This window comes from Rattus norvegicus, chromosome 20 (assembly GCF_021556685.1).
Source record: "Rattus norvegicus strain SHRSP/BbbUtx chromosome 20, alternate assembly SHRSP_T2T, whole genome shotgun sequence".
Lineage (NCBI taxonomy): Eukaryota > Metazoa > Chordata > Mammalia > Rodentia > Muridae > Rattus > Rattus norvegicus.
In genome coordinates, this window is record NC_141553.1 from 28,830,764 (window position 1) to 28,845,777 (window position 15,014).

A 15,014-nucleotide genomic window follows, 5' to 3' on the forward strand; every position below is an offset into this window, starting at 1 on the left:
CCTGGAGTGGTAAGGAGGCCATTCAGGACAACTAAGCAACTGCAACCAAGATGGCTGCCAGGCTCAGCACTGTGGGGCAGCGTGGTGTTTTCTAGGGAGTTTATGTTCAGCACTGATCTGTTTGTGCGACCAAGCTTCAGAATTAAGTTCTTAGATTTAGCAGGCTCTCAGTAATGATCACATGCCACTTGTCCCACAGCAGAGCTGATGTGAATGAACATCAGACATGTCGTGCCAGAACATGCACCTGATTATCTCCCTCTTAGAGCTTCCCCCTTCTGCAGATCCTGAGGATTCAAATAAGTCATTTCAGTAAAGTTCTGCCTTCCGTGAAGTTCACTGCATTCCAGCAGGTTTATTTGAATCCTTATTACCACTTTTAATCATCGCATCCACCGCCGCTTTAGTTTGAGCATCTTCATGATAACGTTTTCTCTGAGGCCAATGAAGTAAGGAGAACATCTCATTCTGGTCCTCGGGTTGTTCTCAGAGCCCATGTGGTTAGAATTGGGACTGAAAAGAGAGTGGCTTCCTGCAGCTGGCATGCACGTCATCTTTAGCACCTGCCTGCCTCGGCCCGTTGCACAGTAATTTATGTTGCCCCTGATGAAGTGGACCTTTGAGAAGCTTGGACGAAGAGTCTGAGTCAGAAGGGGGGGAATCATAAACTACACTCAATTGGAATCATTTAAACTTCATTTTTATTTGGCATGCACAAAGTCTACCTTGCTACACAATTGGGTATGGACCAAATCAAGAGTGACATATTTTAGCTGTGCAACAAGTCATGTTCGATTGAGAATAATGTGACTTTAAAATTAACGTTTTTCCCAAGGCTTTGGAAGCTAGCTGTGCACGAAGGAGATAATGAAGTGTGAGATTCACTGCTTGAGAGAACCGCTGAGCTTTCTCTAACACTCCCCTCTCCCCCGTAACTCCAGGTAGTGATGCTGATTGCCGTTTGGAAACGAGATGCCAAAATCAAGTTTTCTGGAAGCAGTATATATTACTGTCATTAAATTTTAAAGTACAACTTCAAATATTACTAGAGGAATTTGAAATCCTTTTTAGCAGTATAGAGAAATATTGATTCTCCTTTTTTTCACTTTTTACTGTACTGGTGATTCCACCCAGGGCTTTGCACGTGCAAGGCAGATGCTCAGCCACTGAGCTACAAACCTTGCCTTGTTAATTTTTTCCCCAAGACGGGGCTCACTATATAGCTATGGAGGTCCCAGGACTCACTCTGCAGCCCACACTGGCTTGGAACTCACAGAGATCTGCCTGCCCCTGTTTCCCAAGTGCTGGGATTAAAGGTATAGCCCTTACACCCAGCACCTTTTTACATTTTGAGATAGGGTCTTGCTAAATTGTCCTTATGGGTAACTCATGATCTGTCTCAGCCTCCAAGTAACTGAGATTATGGGCCTGCGCCATCACACCTGGCAAGAAACACTGACGAAGGGTCAGTATTTAAAAGAAAAAAATCAGAACACCCTTGAGGCTCGTGAATGATGACATTTTAATTTATGTAACAGTGCTCTGCTCTTTCTTTTTTTTTTTTTTTTTTTTTTGGTTTTTTTCGGAGCTGGGGACCGAACCCAGAGCCTTGCGTTTCCTAGGTAAGGGCTCTACCACTGAGCTAAATCCCCAGCCCCAGCTCTTTCTTTATTATTTTCTGAATTCCACAAATATTTTTAGTTCATAAGTTGATACACAAGCGTTTGTGAAGTCTGTTCATTTCCAGGAGCTACTTTTGTTTTAAACTAAAGAACTTGAAAACTGGATGTTAAGTAGAAAGAATGGTGAGGTTAATTGACTCCCTCTTATTGAGTCCAGGAAGGGGAAATCAACTGCTCCGTTTTGATAACCCTGGAACTAGCTGGTGCAGATTCCCCACACCCTGAATGCTAACACAGCGTCCTGACTAGAAGCCCAGCCCCAGGGCCCTTCACGGTTCACGCAATTCTAACCATACATTTATGAGACTAATCAGAAGCCAAAGGGTGGGCACTGGAGCACAAAGCCATCCAACCCAGTTAAACTCGGGGTTTTTAAATTCACTGTGAAATATAGCAATCACACGTGTGAAGAGTGTGCTATTTAGTAATTTTATGTAACGAGTTTTTCAACCAACCTAAAAAGTCAGGTCTGTAGTGGAGGCCTGTAACCTCTGCTACTCAGGGGACTGAGGCAGGAGGATCACAGTCGAAGGCCTGCCCATACCAGAAAGTAAGATCAAGGCCAGCCTTGGAAATTTAGTGAGACCCTGACTCAAAATAAAAAATGAAGTCTGGGGATTCCACTCAGTAGTGTCTTGCCTCACACACATGCAGACACAGAAGTCGGGGGTCTAGAGGTGCAGCCCCGCCTCGGTGGTAGAAGGTGGCTTCCGATTAAGCCAGAAGCCCTGGATCTGATTCCTTAGAGGGGAGGGAGGGTGCAGGTTACGGTGCCACAGTACAAGTGAGCTAAAGCAAGCCCCCTGGAGTGGTGTTTCCCAGTCTACACTCAGCACCTTAGTGATCTCAGGTCTGCAGCTCTGCTCTCCCATATTGAAGTAAGGCTAGGTTCTAAGTTCTATTCCGTTCATGGATGTCTGTGAATTCGTTGCTTTGAGGCATTCTGTAAGATTTTGTCATCCAAGGGGGAACATTTGTCACTGAATTGACCCACATTCTGCCTCACACGTTGAATTTCAGAAATTGAAGTAATTGGAGGAGAATTTGAGAGGTCACACTTGAGCCGTGCAGTGTGGCCCTGATACTTCATAAGGTGCCTACAATTGGAATTATTTTTTTAAACTATACTCAGGAAATTTTTACCATATACTGAAATGGCTGGAGCCCTCCCTTGGGAACCTAAAGATAAAACACATTTCTCCCAGACGCTCGCCAAGTTAATACTAAAATGCACCTAATCTTATAGTATATGCTCTGAGAAGACAGTTGAGGCATCTTCGAAATATAATTCTTTGCACTTTTAAATACAGCTTCAATTTCCTTCTTACAGTTTGTCTATTATCTTTGCTATTTATACTGCTTTCCTACTTATATTAAATTATTACATATTCTTCGGGTTTTCTTAGAAAAGCTACATTTCAAAAGAGAACATTGTGTTTCCCTTTAGCTCTTTGAGCAAACAGATGATGTTTGCTTAGGGCAAAAAAAAAAAAAGAGAGAGAGATTTATAGTTTAGTCCAACATTGAACATTACCTGAAAGATTAAGCAAGGGAACATCTTGCTGGCATCTTCCATTTGCAGAGTTGGATGTCAGTAAGACCTTGGAGTCAGAGGCACGAACCCGAGCCCCTGTGCTGCCCGCCTTCCCGTTTTATTTCCATCTTTACCAAACTTGGGCTCTTACATTTCCATTTCCAAACTCATTTTTCTGTTTTCATAGCTTCCCTATGTGTCATGGGCAATTGATTTGAGAATATCATCTATATAAGAGTTAGATCTTTTTAAAAGAAATCATCTAAGAACCATGGGCACAAAACAGCCTCATGATTGGCTTCCTACGAATGCTCCCCCTCTTTTGTTTTTAAGCCCTCATCTCACCATGCACACCCGATGGCCTCACGCTTGTAAACATCCTTGTTTCTTGCATTTCTTTTCCTTCCTGTGTCTTTCCCTTCTTACTTGAGCAGCTCAGCTCTCCTGCTCCCTCCAGAGCAGGAGCCCCACAGACAGCTACTCTGACAGAAAACCCTTTCCTCCCGAAGGAGCAGAAGGTTCTAAACCCAAGCCTGCACCGCTGGGTGAGCTGGCTATAGCTCCCAAGTGTAGTGAGGAGGCCATACGAGTACTGATTGTTGCCCACAGTGGGTCTGCTACATTTCTGTCATGTCTACAGACTGAAGAACTGTCTAAGGATGAGGAGGATCGGCCCGACTTGTATCTCACATGCACCTCTCAAGCTGCCCTTCTAACCACCAAACATCATGACACTAGTGTACATATAGGCCTACAGAAAATAGCATATGGTTGAGAATCCAGAAGTAAACCTGTACTCAGGATGGACTGACTTTCAACAGTGAGCTAAGAGCCTTCAGTAAGGACAGGGTCGTCTCTTCCACAAATAGAATTGGTTTCACTGGATATCTGGACACAAAAGAATAAACTTGAGGGCTTACAAGATGGGTCAGTGGGTAAGGGTGCTTGCTGCCAAGTCTCACGACCTGAGTTCAATCCCCCGGAATCTATAGAGTGGAAAAAGAGAAGTCCTTACTCAAGTGTGCACCATGGCACTTATACACACACACACACACACACACACACACACACACACACACACACATTTACACATTTATGAATATATGAAATGAAGCGGGGCTGCTTATCTTACTTTATATATATATAACTTCAAAATGAATCAGTAAATTTTAAAGTAAATTGAACTTTACCAGCAAATCCTCTGGTGACTCACGGACACTTCCAGAATAGTAGAAAACCAATATGAAGGGGAAGTGAAGGTCAGGGCCTCCAAGATGTGTCAAGGACTCTCACAAGTCCTCTGAGCGAAGCCAGTTGAAAGATGGCACGGGCCTTGAACAGAGGTTCAGATGACAATAAGCTATAAAGATAACATTGGGCACAAGATGAATGCCCATCAAAGCCACAGTGAACAGGCATGGGGCCTGTAGTCCCAGTACTTGGAAAGTGGAGCTGGGAGGCTCACCTCAAACTTGTATTCCAGAGTAGCCAGGGCTAAGTAGTGAACCCCTGTCTGGAAGAAAAAAGGAAACACTACATCGAGGTACCAGTTCACATCTGTGAGGATAGCTGCAAGGATGTGTAGAGATCAGAGCCTCTTATGATGCTGGCAGTGGGGAGGAGGAGACATATGTGCTGAAGCCACCGAAGGAAAGGGTTTGGCTGCCCCTCAAAACATAAATATATAATACCATGTAACAGGGCAGTTCTGCTGCTGGGTTTACATTGAGAAAAGCCCAACTACTCTGACAGCCATTAGTAAATGAGTAATTAAGTACTGATTTGCACTATAGTGTGGATGAGCCTAGAGAACATTTAATGGTAGAAGCCAGACACACAATATTCGTTAGTTATATGGTTAAATGGCTAAAATGGTGACTTCTATGGAAATGCCATCACAATAATATGTAATAAACCTTCAAAGGAAAATAAAGAAAAACAGTTCAGGTAAAGGACTTGAAAGACAGCCAGCAAATGGATGCATTTTTATTCTGCTACATCTGGACTGGGGAAGAAGGCGCAGAGGTATAAAGGGAGTTGTTGGGAGAGCCAGCTAAGTGAAAATGGACATCAGGATAAAGGTCAACCAGATGACCAGAATTTAATCCTTGGAGCTCGCATGGTGGAAGGAAAGAACTGACCACCTGAGGTTATCTGATGGCCACACTCACTGTGGCAGACACACAAAATCATGTTCTGAGATTCTTGACAGGCAGCATTAGGTAATACTATGTGCTGATGTTAAATTCCTGCTTTTATTGAGTTTACAGTGCCTAAGAGAACATCTTTGGTCACAGGAAATATTTATTCTAATATATTTAAAGTCCTGTAAAGAATCAGCGCGCCTCCAGCTGACTAAGTGAGATGCAAAGGCTGTCTCTATGTAAAATGCAAAGCCGCTAGAGCCGTGTGTTAGTAAACACATAAAAAGGATATCCTGGCTCATAATACGAGCTTTCCATTTTTCTGTCAGTTTGCAATTGAAGGAAAATCTACAGTTACTAGCCAAGTTTGGTTTCTGTCTGTCTTCTTCCAAGCAGCAGGAAGTGATGCTACCTCTGGCCAGCGGTCTATGGCTTGTAAACACTCACCTGCTCCTCGACTTTTGACTCCATGTCTTACTCACTACAGTGCCCAGTACAGCTCCTCCATGAAATGACATTAATGCTTTGGCTTCTGGATGCACTGACTGCATAGGCTAGTCATTGTTTGCCTTTGGGAATGTGTTTTCATTTCATGTAAGTCTTTCTGTTCACACTGTTTTGCAACATATCAGACAATGTATGTAACACACACACACACACACACACACACACACACGAGGAATTTGCATATTAATTTCCCAGAGAGTGGCCTTGGCACTGGCATAAGAAAGACCCAGCCTTACTGGGCGCATCCTGAGCTGAGTGTCTATCCCAGTTGTTGGGTCAGAGAGAGAATCACTAAATACTGTCCTGGGGATAATTTATCGGCCACGAAAGCCAGAGCATCTCTTGCTTTCTGTCTTCTGTTTGGTTTCTGTGTTGCTGGGGCTGGAACTTGGAGCACGCTAGATAGCATCTCTTGCATGGAGCAGCAGCCCAATCCCAGGAAGTTCTTTCTCCGCCCGCCACTCACATCTAGAACCTGGGAGCGTGTGGCCACACCACCTGGGGGTGTGGGTTTGTACCTGTTTGTGGGCCAGCAGAGTTGTTGGTTAAGGTCCTGCGGGGTGACTTCATGGCGACTTCTGATGCTGGTCCTCTCAATTGCTTAACCACTTCTCTTTCCTTTGTGATGTTGATGGGATCTCCACTAGACAGAGGTAACCATGGTGGCCTGTGCCTGGATGCTGGTGTGTTGGTGCTTGTCCGTTTCCATGAGGCTCCCGCCTGCAGTGCCGCCTTTTGCTTTCTTGCTTGCATGGAATTGTTTCTTTGGTTATGCTTCCTCGGTTTGAATTCTTAAAACCTCTTTCTTTCTCCTGCCTTGGTGCACAGAATAAATATTTCCTTAAGTACCCATGGTTGGTCCAGAACGTGCGGACTTTGTTTCGAGTGCAGCTCTCTGGTGGATCCTTTGCAGTTTTTGAAAGTATCTTCAGTGAAGAATTCAGAGAACAGGAAGTGTTTGGCCAGACACCTGAAAGAGTCCATGCATCAGGCATGCTGACACTGAAACTAAGAACTGGCCTTCGTGACTGAGTAAAGGATGGATGTGCACATTTGGAGCAAGAGCTGAGTCAGGAGCCAGCTTATTTCCATCCAACAGCTGACGCTCAGAAGTGTCCACTCACATAATAATAACTGGATTTGTCACAAAGTCTGATTCCAGATTACATTCCAGAATATTCCTTATCCTAAATACTCTTCTGTGCTCTAGACTAAGATTAAGTAAGAATCCAGAAGGAAAGGTTAAAATTAGTATTTCAGAAGCATGTTTTGGCCTTGAGAACGGCTGCCTTCCCTCTGCTTCAAGACCACAAACTGTGATTGTTTGTTTGTTTGTTTATTCATTATTGGCCAGTTGGAACCAGTTTCCTTTTAGCTTTCTCTTCTCTTTGTTTGGTTACTTTTTCTTTGTACTACCAATTAGTAGTCTTAAGAGTGATACCAGTTGTGCTAAAAGTAAAACAGTTCTGAAGCTGGGCCATGTGTTCGATGGCAGGAAAAAACTGAAACCGGTTTCTAATCTCATTGACTCAGTGTTTGAGCGAAGAACAAATCATCTTGTCTTGGAATCTTCATTAGCTTCAAAACTGTAAAGGATCCATGGGTTTTGAATGCCGCCATAGAAGTGCTTAGGGGATGAGGGAACTGGGATAAACGCCATCCGTCCTTACTGTCTGGGTTCTAATTCAGTCATATCTTTTCTGTTTCCTGCTGGGACCTGTGCCCCTACTAGAAAATTGCCCAGGAACGAGAAAAGTTTGCTGACGAAGGCAGCATCTTCTATACCCTTGGAGAGTGTGGACTCATCTCCTTCTCTGACTACATCTTCCTCACAACGGTGCTCTCCAGTGAGTATGGCCTTCCCGTCCTGTGTGTTTGTAAGGAGCACACAGAGACACAGAAGCGCTCAGTTGGTTGGCTGGCTGGGAAACGGCTCCTGATTTGCACTCATCGGACTATAAATCCTACAGGACTCCATTTGGGTTTTTCTGTAATTTGTGTGTAAACTCACTTGAAAAGAGAAGAAAACCTAGGGTGTCAGGGTAGAATTTTTAAAACCAACAGCCTGCTGGGTATCCCTGCTGTAACTGGGGCTCCGTGTTCGGTGAGGACCCTCCGCACACACTGTCACACACTGTCACACACTGTTTCCATGTGGCATTTCCTCCTCTAAGGAAAACCGGCCGGGTGGTCCTGCTCATGTTAACTGGTCACTTATTGATCCTGGAATGATATTTCTAGAGACTGAAAGCTCAGTTTTCACGTATGTAGAACACAGGTGGGTGTCTGGTTTTTAAAAGTTAAGTTATTTAGGAAGTGCAACTTTGTGGCACTTTCTCTGAGTGTGAATCGTAATCATTCAGAAAAACTAAACAATGTTCCTAGCTCTCTATGTAGTCTGTTAAATGTGACTCAGGCGTTCCTAGCTCTCTGTGTATTTGTTAAATGTGACTCAGGTGAGAGTTGTGTGACACTGCCGGGCAGTGGGGAAGTACTCACCTAGAGCCCACAGGGTCCTGGCTTCAGCCCCAACGGTGCAAAAGGAAATACCCAAAGTGGGCCAGAGTTCAGACGCAATGTTGACAAAGTGATTCCAAGTTCTTCCAGCTAGGGAGGAGATGGCCGTCTCACCTCCTCACCTTATCTCCTGTCCTGTCATAGCTGAATTTCTATAAAAGGTAAAACCCTGAGTGAGACTAGGTCTCTTTATGTAGCCTTGGCTGCCCTCAAACTTGGCATCCCCCTGTCTCAACCTGCAAGTATACACCATTCTACACCACTGTGCCCTGCATGTGGGCACAGACAGAAGACCAGTCCTGTTGTGACTAACTACTTTCAGCCTTATTCCTTCCATTACTGCTAACAAGGGGAAGGAGAAATAGCCTGGTCACAGGTGGCTGGGGTGCCACTGTCAGAAGGAGTGTATGTGGCAGCCCAGAGCTACAGTGAAAATGCCCATTAACATAGTTATGATGACCCCAAAATAAGCGCCCCTTGCCTTTTTTTTTTTTTTAGACAGGGTTTCTCTGTGTAGCTCTGGCTATCCTAGAACTAATTCTATGGCTTTTCTCAATGTAAACCCAGCAGTAGAACTGCCCTGTTACAAGGTATTATAAATTTACGTTTTGAGGGACAGCCAAACCCTTTCCTTCGGTGGCTTCAGCACATACGTCTCCTCCCCACTGGGTGGGTTGGTGGATGGATGCATGCATGAATGGGTTGATGGATGGATGATGGATGGATGTGTAGGTGGATGGATGGATGGATGGATGGATGCGTGGGCGGATGGATGGATGGATGAGTGGGTGCATGGGAGGGTGGGTGGATGATAATCAGGCATTGCTAGTAAGTTGCATAGAATTGGAACATGAAATGCATTTGTGTATTTATTTTTCTGATAAACAGCAGGCAGCTGGGGTCATAGAAAACCAGTAGTGCAGTGGGAAGGGTCACCCAGCTGAGGCAGGACCACCCATCTGCTGAGTTGCTGGCACTCAGTGGGTGGACTCCCAGCATTCCCTTGATGCTGCCCAGCTGACTGAAGCGGGGACCCCAGGACACTTGAGAAGCTGTACTCTGTTGTCAGAAAGAAAATCTAAGAACTATGTGTGGCAAATTGTTCTTTTCCAATTTACCACACCTAAAAATAAACCTAGGAGCTGCTTTCCTGAAGAATTATGTTGCACAGCATGATCGCCCATCAAATAGTGTTCATTCTCATGGAAACTTTGGCAGCTTGATGAGAAACACAGTGTACATAAAGTAAAAGACATTGATTTCTTACTCTTGCCCTTACAAGACTTGGGTGAAGGACCTTGGCTAGGAAGCCACTGAGCGGCTGTCCTCCTGTCTCATACACATGCACACACACGGCTCAGAAACCTTTCTCTTGCTTTCTTTTGTTCTTCTTGGCCCTAATCTCTGCTTCAGAGTCTGGGTCACTCATTGTTTACCTAGTTACTGTGCGCTCTCCAACCTAAACCACCGGTTACCTCACAGCGATCTCACGGGGCTTTAGTGATGGCCATGCAGGTATCCACAGTGCACGAAGAGTGACAGCAAAGACACAGAACAAGAATATAAAACATGCTGGGTTTGTTTCTTCCAAACAGGCCAGGAATAGTCTTTGTAGCTGTAGTGTTCAGTCTGCAGCTGTGCCGCCTGAGTGGGGGAAACACGGTTTTTAAATTAATATATCATGGCACTTGGTTCTGTATGCTAATTCAGAGCCCTGTGCTGTACCCTCCCTAGGCCGGATTTACAGAGAGTCTGCCGTCTACACCCCATTTCTCTGGTCTACCTCGATGGACTCCCTTGGAGTTTTTTTTAGCATGAGCATGTGCATTAAGCAGAATGTCTAGTAATTACATTTAAAATATTTACTAGCTAACTATTCATGGATAAAATCAGCTTAGAGTCTTACTAGACAAGACGATTAATAATTATTACTAAGTAATTTCCAAAGAGCCTCTGACCCTTAAAGTCGGTTAATAAGAATCAAGCGAGAATGCAGAGGCACGGTTATTAATGGCCATTGTCTGCAGTGCCCAGCTGCAGCATTCGCTCGTGGTCCTGAGATGGAGGCGGGCATCTTTCCTCATAATCAGGTACCTCTGTGCTGTGAGGATTTATCTACAATGCTGGATGTTATTAATTTGAGTCACCTGTACCACCGTTACACTACATAATGACAGTGTAGCTTAAAATCTGGCTCTCGTCTAGCGTCAATCGACTTTATTTTGACAAATGACCATTTATTTTGTATTCTTCTCTCCATATCTATCCTAATTAAAATTGTTAATCCTGTGAGCTAATAACACGAAACAGTCTTGGTTGGGGAGACAGTGGTAGTGAGACATTTACATAAGCTCATGATTAAGCATCTCCCTGGCTATTCACTATAAATCTTTGAAAGTCCCCAGAGAAATCTGTGGCATACTCAGTACCTAGGGTTTTGAAGCCCGTGTGGGTCTAATAAATGTCAGGCATAATTCAGTGCATTTCAACTTTGGCTCTTTTAGACTTTAGGCAATGAATAAAGAAATTGAATTGTGGTTTTTGGTAGCTGAATTTAGCTGAGTAAATATTAAATCGTGTCTCATTGTTTTGCATATTTCTTACAAATACATACAGGTGCTGGAAAACTACAATAATGTTGACAGTTTAACAATTCTTTCAGGGGTTGGGGATTTAGCTCAGTGGTAGAGCGCTTGCTAAGGCCCTGGGTTCGGTCCCCAGCTCTGGAAAAAAAAATTCTTTGAAAGATGCAGTATAGGAGATCACTTCTGAGCAGCTGTGTGTGAGAAGAGTATGTCATTCAGTAGCCCCAGCTCTCCAGGAAGTAGACATATTGACATCACTGGATTAGCCACCACCCAAGGTGTTTACTTCAGATGAACAAGACAGAATTCTTCTGGAAAGATGTCTGACTCGTGACAGTGTCACATGTACTTGAGTGTCATGCCCTGTCTCTCTTCTGTTACCCTGGGGCTGAAGATTATCCCTCTCTAAGTCACGGATAACTCTTGTGATAATTGTCCCCTTGTCCTCAGGGCCACCCCTATCCTCTTGGTCTTCTCTTAATAGCTGGGAAGGGTCTGTGGGAGCTTAGTTCCCAGCAGTTACTGGTGTTTCAGGGCCTTTGCTCCTGGCCTGTAAGCCCTGCTTTCTTAGAAGCTGGATTGGAATCGTGTTTATACCTGTGTGCATGCCTGTCTACACGCCTGTCGCTGTGCCTAGCCTCAAACTTGCAGCTTACACTGTTGTGGATGTTCATGACTGACTCCTTCCTTGTTCCTGAAACAAGTTTTTAAGGTGCGGTTACAAGCTGGGTTTAGGGGCACATGCCTATAATCCCAGCATTTAGGAGTCTGAAGCTGGAGGACTGCTGCAAGGTGGAGATCAGCCAGGATGTATAGTGAATTCAGGGCCAGCTTGGAGCACATAGCAAAACCTTGTCTCAAAAGGGTCAGGACAAGAAATACTGCCCTTGAGTGTTTTCCCTAATTACCGTCTGTCCTAGAGAGGCCAGCACAGTCTGTGGCACGTACAAGTACTCCACATATTACTTGTTGGCTATATAAATGAAATTTTATGATAAATACTAAAATTTTGTATTTCTGAACATACGTTCAGCTTCTTGATTAATATTTAAAACTGTTTTGCATTAATATTCTCTATTATATATTAGCAAAGCCAGAAAATTAATTATACTGGCCAGAACTTTTTTCTTTTTTTCTTTTCTTTTTTTCGGAGCTGGGGACCGAACCCAGGGCCTTGCGCTTGCTAAGCAACTGCTCTAAAACTGAGCTAAATCCCCAACCCCCAGAATTTTTTTTCTATTGGGACACTTAAAGAGATTTTGGATACCAAACAGACTAACATGTAAAGAGAGTCCTTCAGATTGAGTGGGGTAAGTAGCAAACTTGGATTCTTTTAATAAAGCAGCTCTAAGCGAGGTGACAAATTCCATCTCGGCACAAGCCGTTGCCTTGGTTATTGAACTTCTATTTTTGAAATGAAGCCACACAAAATGAAAAGAAGGTCGAGTGGGTGAGCGTTTTTCTTTAAGCTTTCTGGATTCGAGAACGGGATTCTGTCACATAGGCAGATGTAATTTGGGCATAAAACAGTAATGAACTTAAAGAGAGAGCGTTTATGCCGTGGAGCCTGACCACGTGCAGGTACACACAGATTGCTTCATAGATCCCTCCTGCAGGCAATCTGGCACTGAACACACTTGACAGCACAGTCAGTGTCAGGACGGCCGGGTACGTGGATGGGAGATGCGGCCCTCGGGGATAACGTGCAGAGATTGGCTGTGGCCTGTCAGCCAGAGCCATCAGTCTTTACGCTTGTCTTCACACGAAAGGTGGTGGTGGTGGTGGCACGGGTCTGGCTGGAATGTATATTATAATGAAAATGGCAGTGGAAGAAGTTGGAGTGTCTATACAGCTGGAAGCTGGAGAAATACAAAATAAACATATATATATATATATATATATATATATATATATATATATATAAAACACTATATCATATACTATGTATTATATATTTCCTAAGAGGCCTTAAAGGTCAGAATCTTCTGACATGATATGTTTCATACTGTCAATATTTAGAATCTTCAGCAATTGACCAATTAAGCACACAGCATTTCAATGAAGAATAAAGGTCTCCTCCTAGGATTTCCAAATGCCAGCAAAACCGGATCAATATCAATTTTAAGTCTGTTCTGAGAATACATTAAATTTGTAACTTACTGTTTAGACCATAATGGAGGAGAAACATGGTTCTTCTGAGTGGGAGCCCCCAGTAAGTACTGCGAGAAATAACAGCTTGACACCCTCTGGTTTTAAGGGTGACTTGGACAGTCTGTAAATCCCAGAGCGTGGGCTTGTCCAGGCCGTATGCAGATTGCTAGCATCATGACTGCTCCTGCATGTTGGGCAGCTTCCCCGCCCCCCAGATGTGGAAAGGTTGACTGTCTAGGGTTGGGCCACACCACACCACACCACACCACACACCACACCACACCACACCACACCATACCCCGCCCCACCCCACTCCCAGCTATATGAGGCAGTCTTTTGTAACTGCCAGGAGATCTGAAGGACTGCAGGGCGTGGAGATGAACTGGTACATCCAGCCCAGGGCTCATCCCCAGCACACACACAGAAACACCTAGTATTGCTCTCTGTGAGAGGCAGTTTGTTATCCCTCTTCTCCCTTGACTACCAAATCCTTAGAGTGTCCCCCAACTATGTGTGCAGCAGATTAACTGTTTGAATTGGCCTTTATGGCGGAATTGAACTCTGCACAGCCCTCATAAAGTTCCTACCCTTTAACTCAACAGTTCTTTCCCATGAGTTTAGACTAAGGAAATAATCATGTCTATAATGATGTGGGTTTAGACTAAGGAAATAATCATGTATATAATGATGTGGGTTTTAAAGTATATTGGAAAAGAACTCAGGGTGGCTGAGTCTTTCAGTTAGGCCATAAGACCGTGGCCTGAGCCAGCTACTCTAAACCTAGCAGTAGGTCCAGTAGCGGTCTGTTTTTAAAGGTTGATTTATTTGTGCATGTGAGAAGGAGAAGGCATCAGATCACATTACAGATGGTTGTAAGCCACCATGTGATGGCTGGAAATGGAACTCGGGACCTTAATATAATGTATGTAATACAGAAATGTGGTCAGCAATGAAAATGTTTATAATGTATTGATGAGTCAAAATTTACCCATTATATGAGTCCATATTAGACAATTATATATGTTTATACACAGTGTGAATGTCGGTATTTCAGTAGACTTTTAGTCTTGTTTCTCCAAGGATATTTCTAAGTACTGTATTCTCAAAGATAGAAACAAATTTCTTATTTTAATCATTTCTAATTACATAATGTGAAAAACTGTATGTATGTGTGTATACACAGGGAGCAGGCACTCTACTAATTACGCTGTCTCCCAGCCCAGCAATGAGATGTTTTAGTGACGTGATGCTATTTCACAGTGTGTGGTCTGGCTCCCCTTGAGTATGATTCATGGAAATTTACAGCTATCCAGACACAACAAAAACAATCAGAAAATAACAGAATTTACCCTTGCTGGGCATATTGTTACTAAATGGTAAAAAACTAAAACTTATGGTATAGTCAGAAAGATCAGAAAGTGTTTAAAATCCTAATTCCAGCACAACCCAAAGAAAGAACTTTAGTTTCAATTTTATTTCATAACAATATTTTTCTGGGCTGGACTGATGGCTCTGCGGTTGAGAGCTGACTGCTCTTCCAGAGGACCTAAGTTCAATTCCCAGCAACCACATGGTGGCACAACTACCTACAATGGAATCCAATGCCCTCTTCTGGTGTCTGAAGTAGTGATAGTGTACTCACATATATAAAATAAATAAAGTAATTTAAAAAAATATTTTTCTATAACAAACTATAGTTTTGTTCTATTTAACTTTATGTTTTCTTTCTTACTCCCTTGTGTTCTAAAGACATCGAACAGCACACACATAGGCTGCTTGCTAAGGAGAGAAGCTGGCGATGCCCTCTAGATAACACGTGATACTGAGTGACTTGCTTTGCATGTAAAGAAGCTCACTTAATTCTTCACACTACCTTATGGGCCTCAGTGGAAAT

General features: G+C 43.5%; 1 protein-coding gene and 1 long non-coding RNA gene across 3 annotated transcripts in view; one reads left to right on the forward strand and one right to left on the reverse strand.

The window, feature by feature from the left end:
- Micu1 (mitochondrial calcium uptake 1) overlaps positions 1-15,014 on the forward strand; it is a 145,999-nt gene that overhangs the window by 53,998 nt on the left and 76,987 nt on the right. For both annotated transcript variants that reach the window (XM_087597903.1, NM_199412.2), the window contains 1 exon segment: positions 7,600-7,714. In XM_087597903.1, coding sequence (XP_087454029.1) covers positions 7,600-7,714 — 115 coding nt within the window.
- On the reverse strand, positions 1,549-13,306 carry LOC147998622 (uncharacterized). Its single transcript, XR_015645830.1, has 6 exons — positions 13,130-13,306; positions 9,860-10,028; positions 8,367-8,536; positions 4,682-4,729; positions 4,407-4,548; positions 1,549-4,202 (listed from the first exon to the last, which is right to left on the reverse strand). It is a non-coding gene; the product is annotated as an uncharacterized LOC147998622 (long non-coding RNA).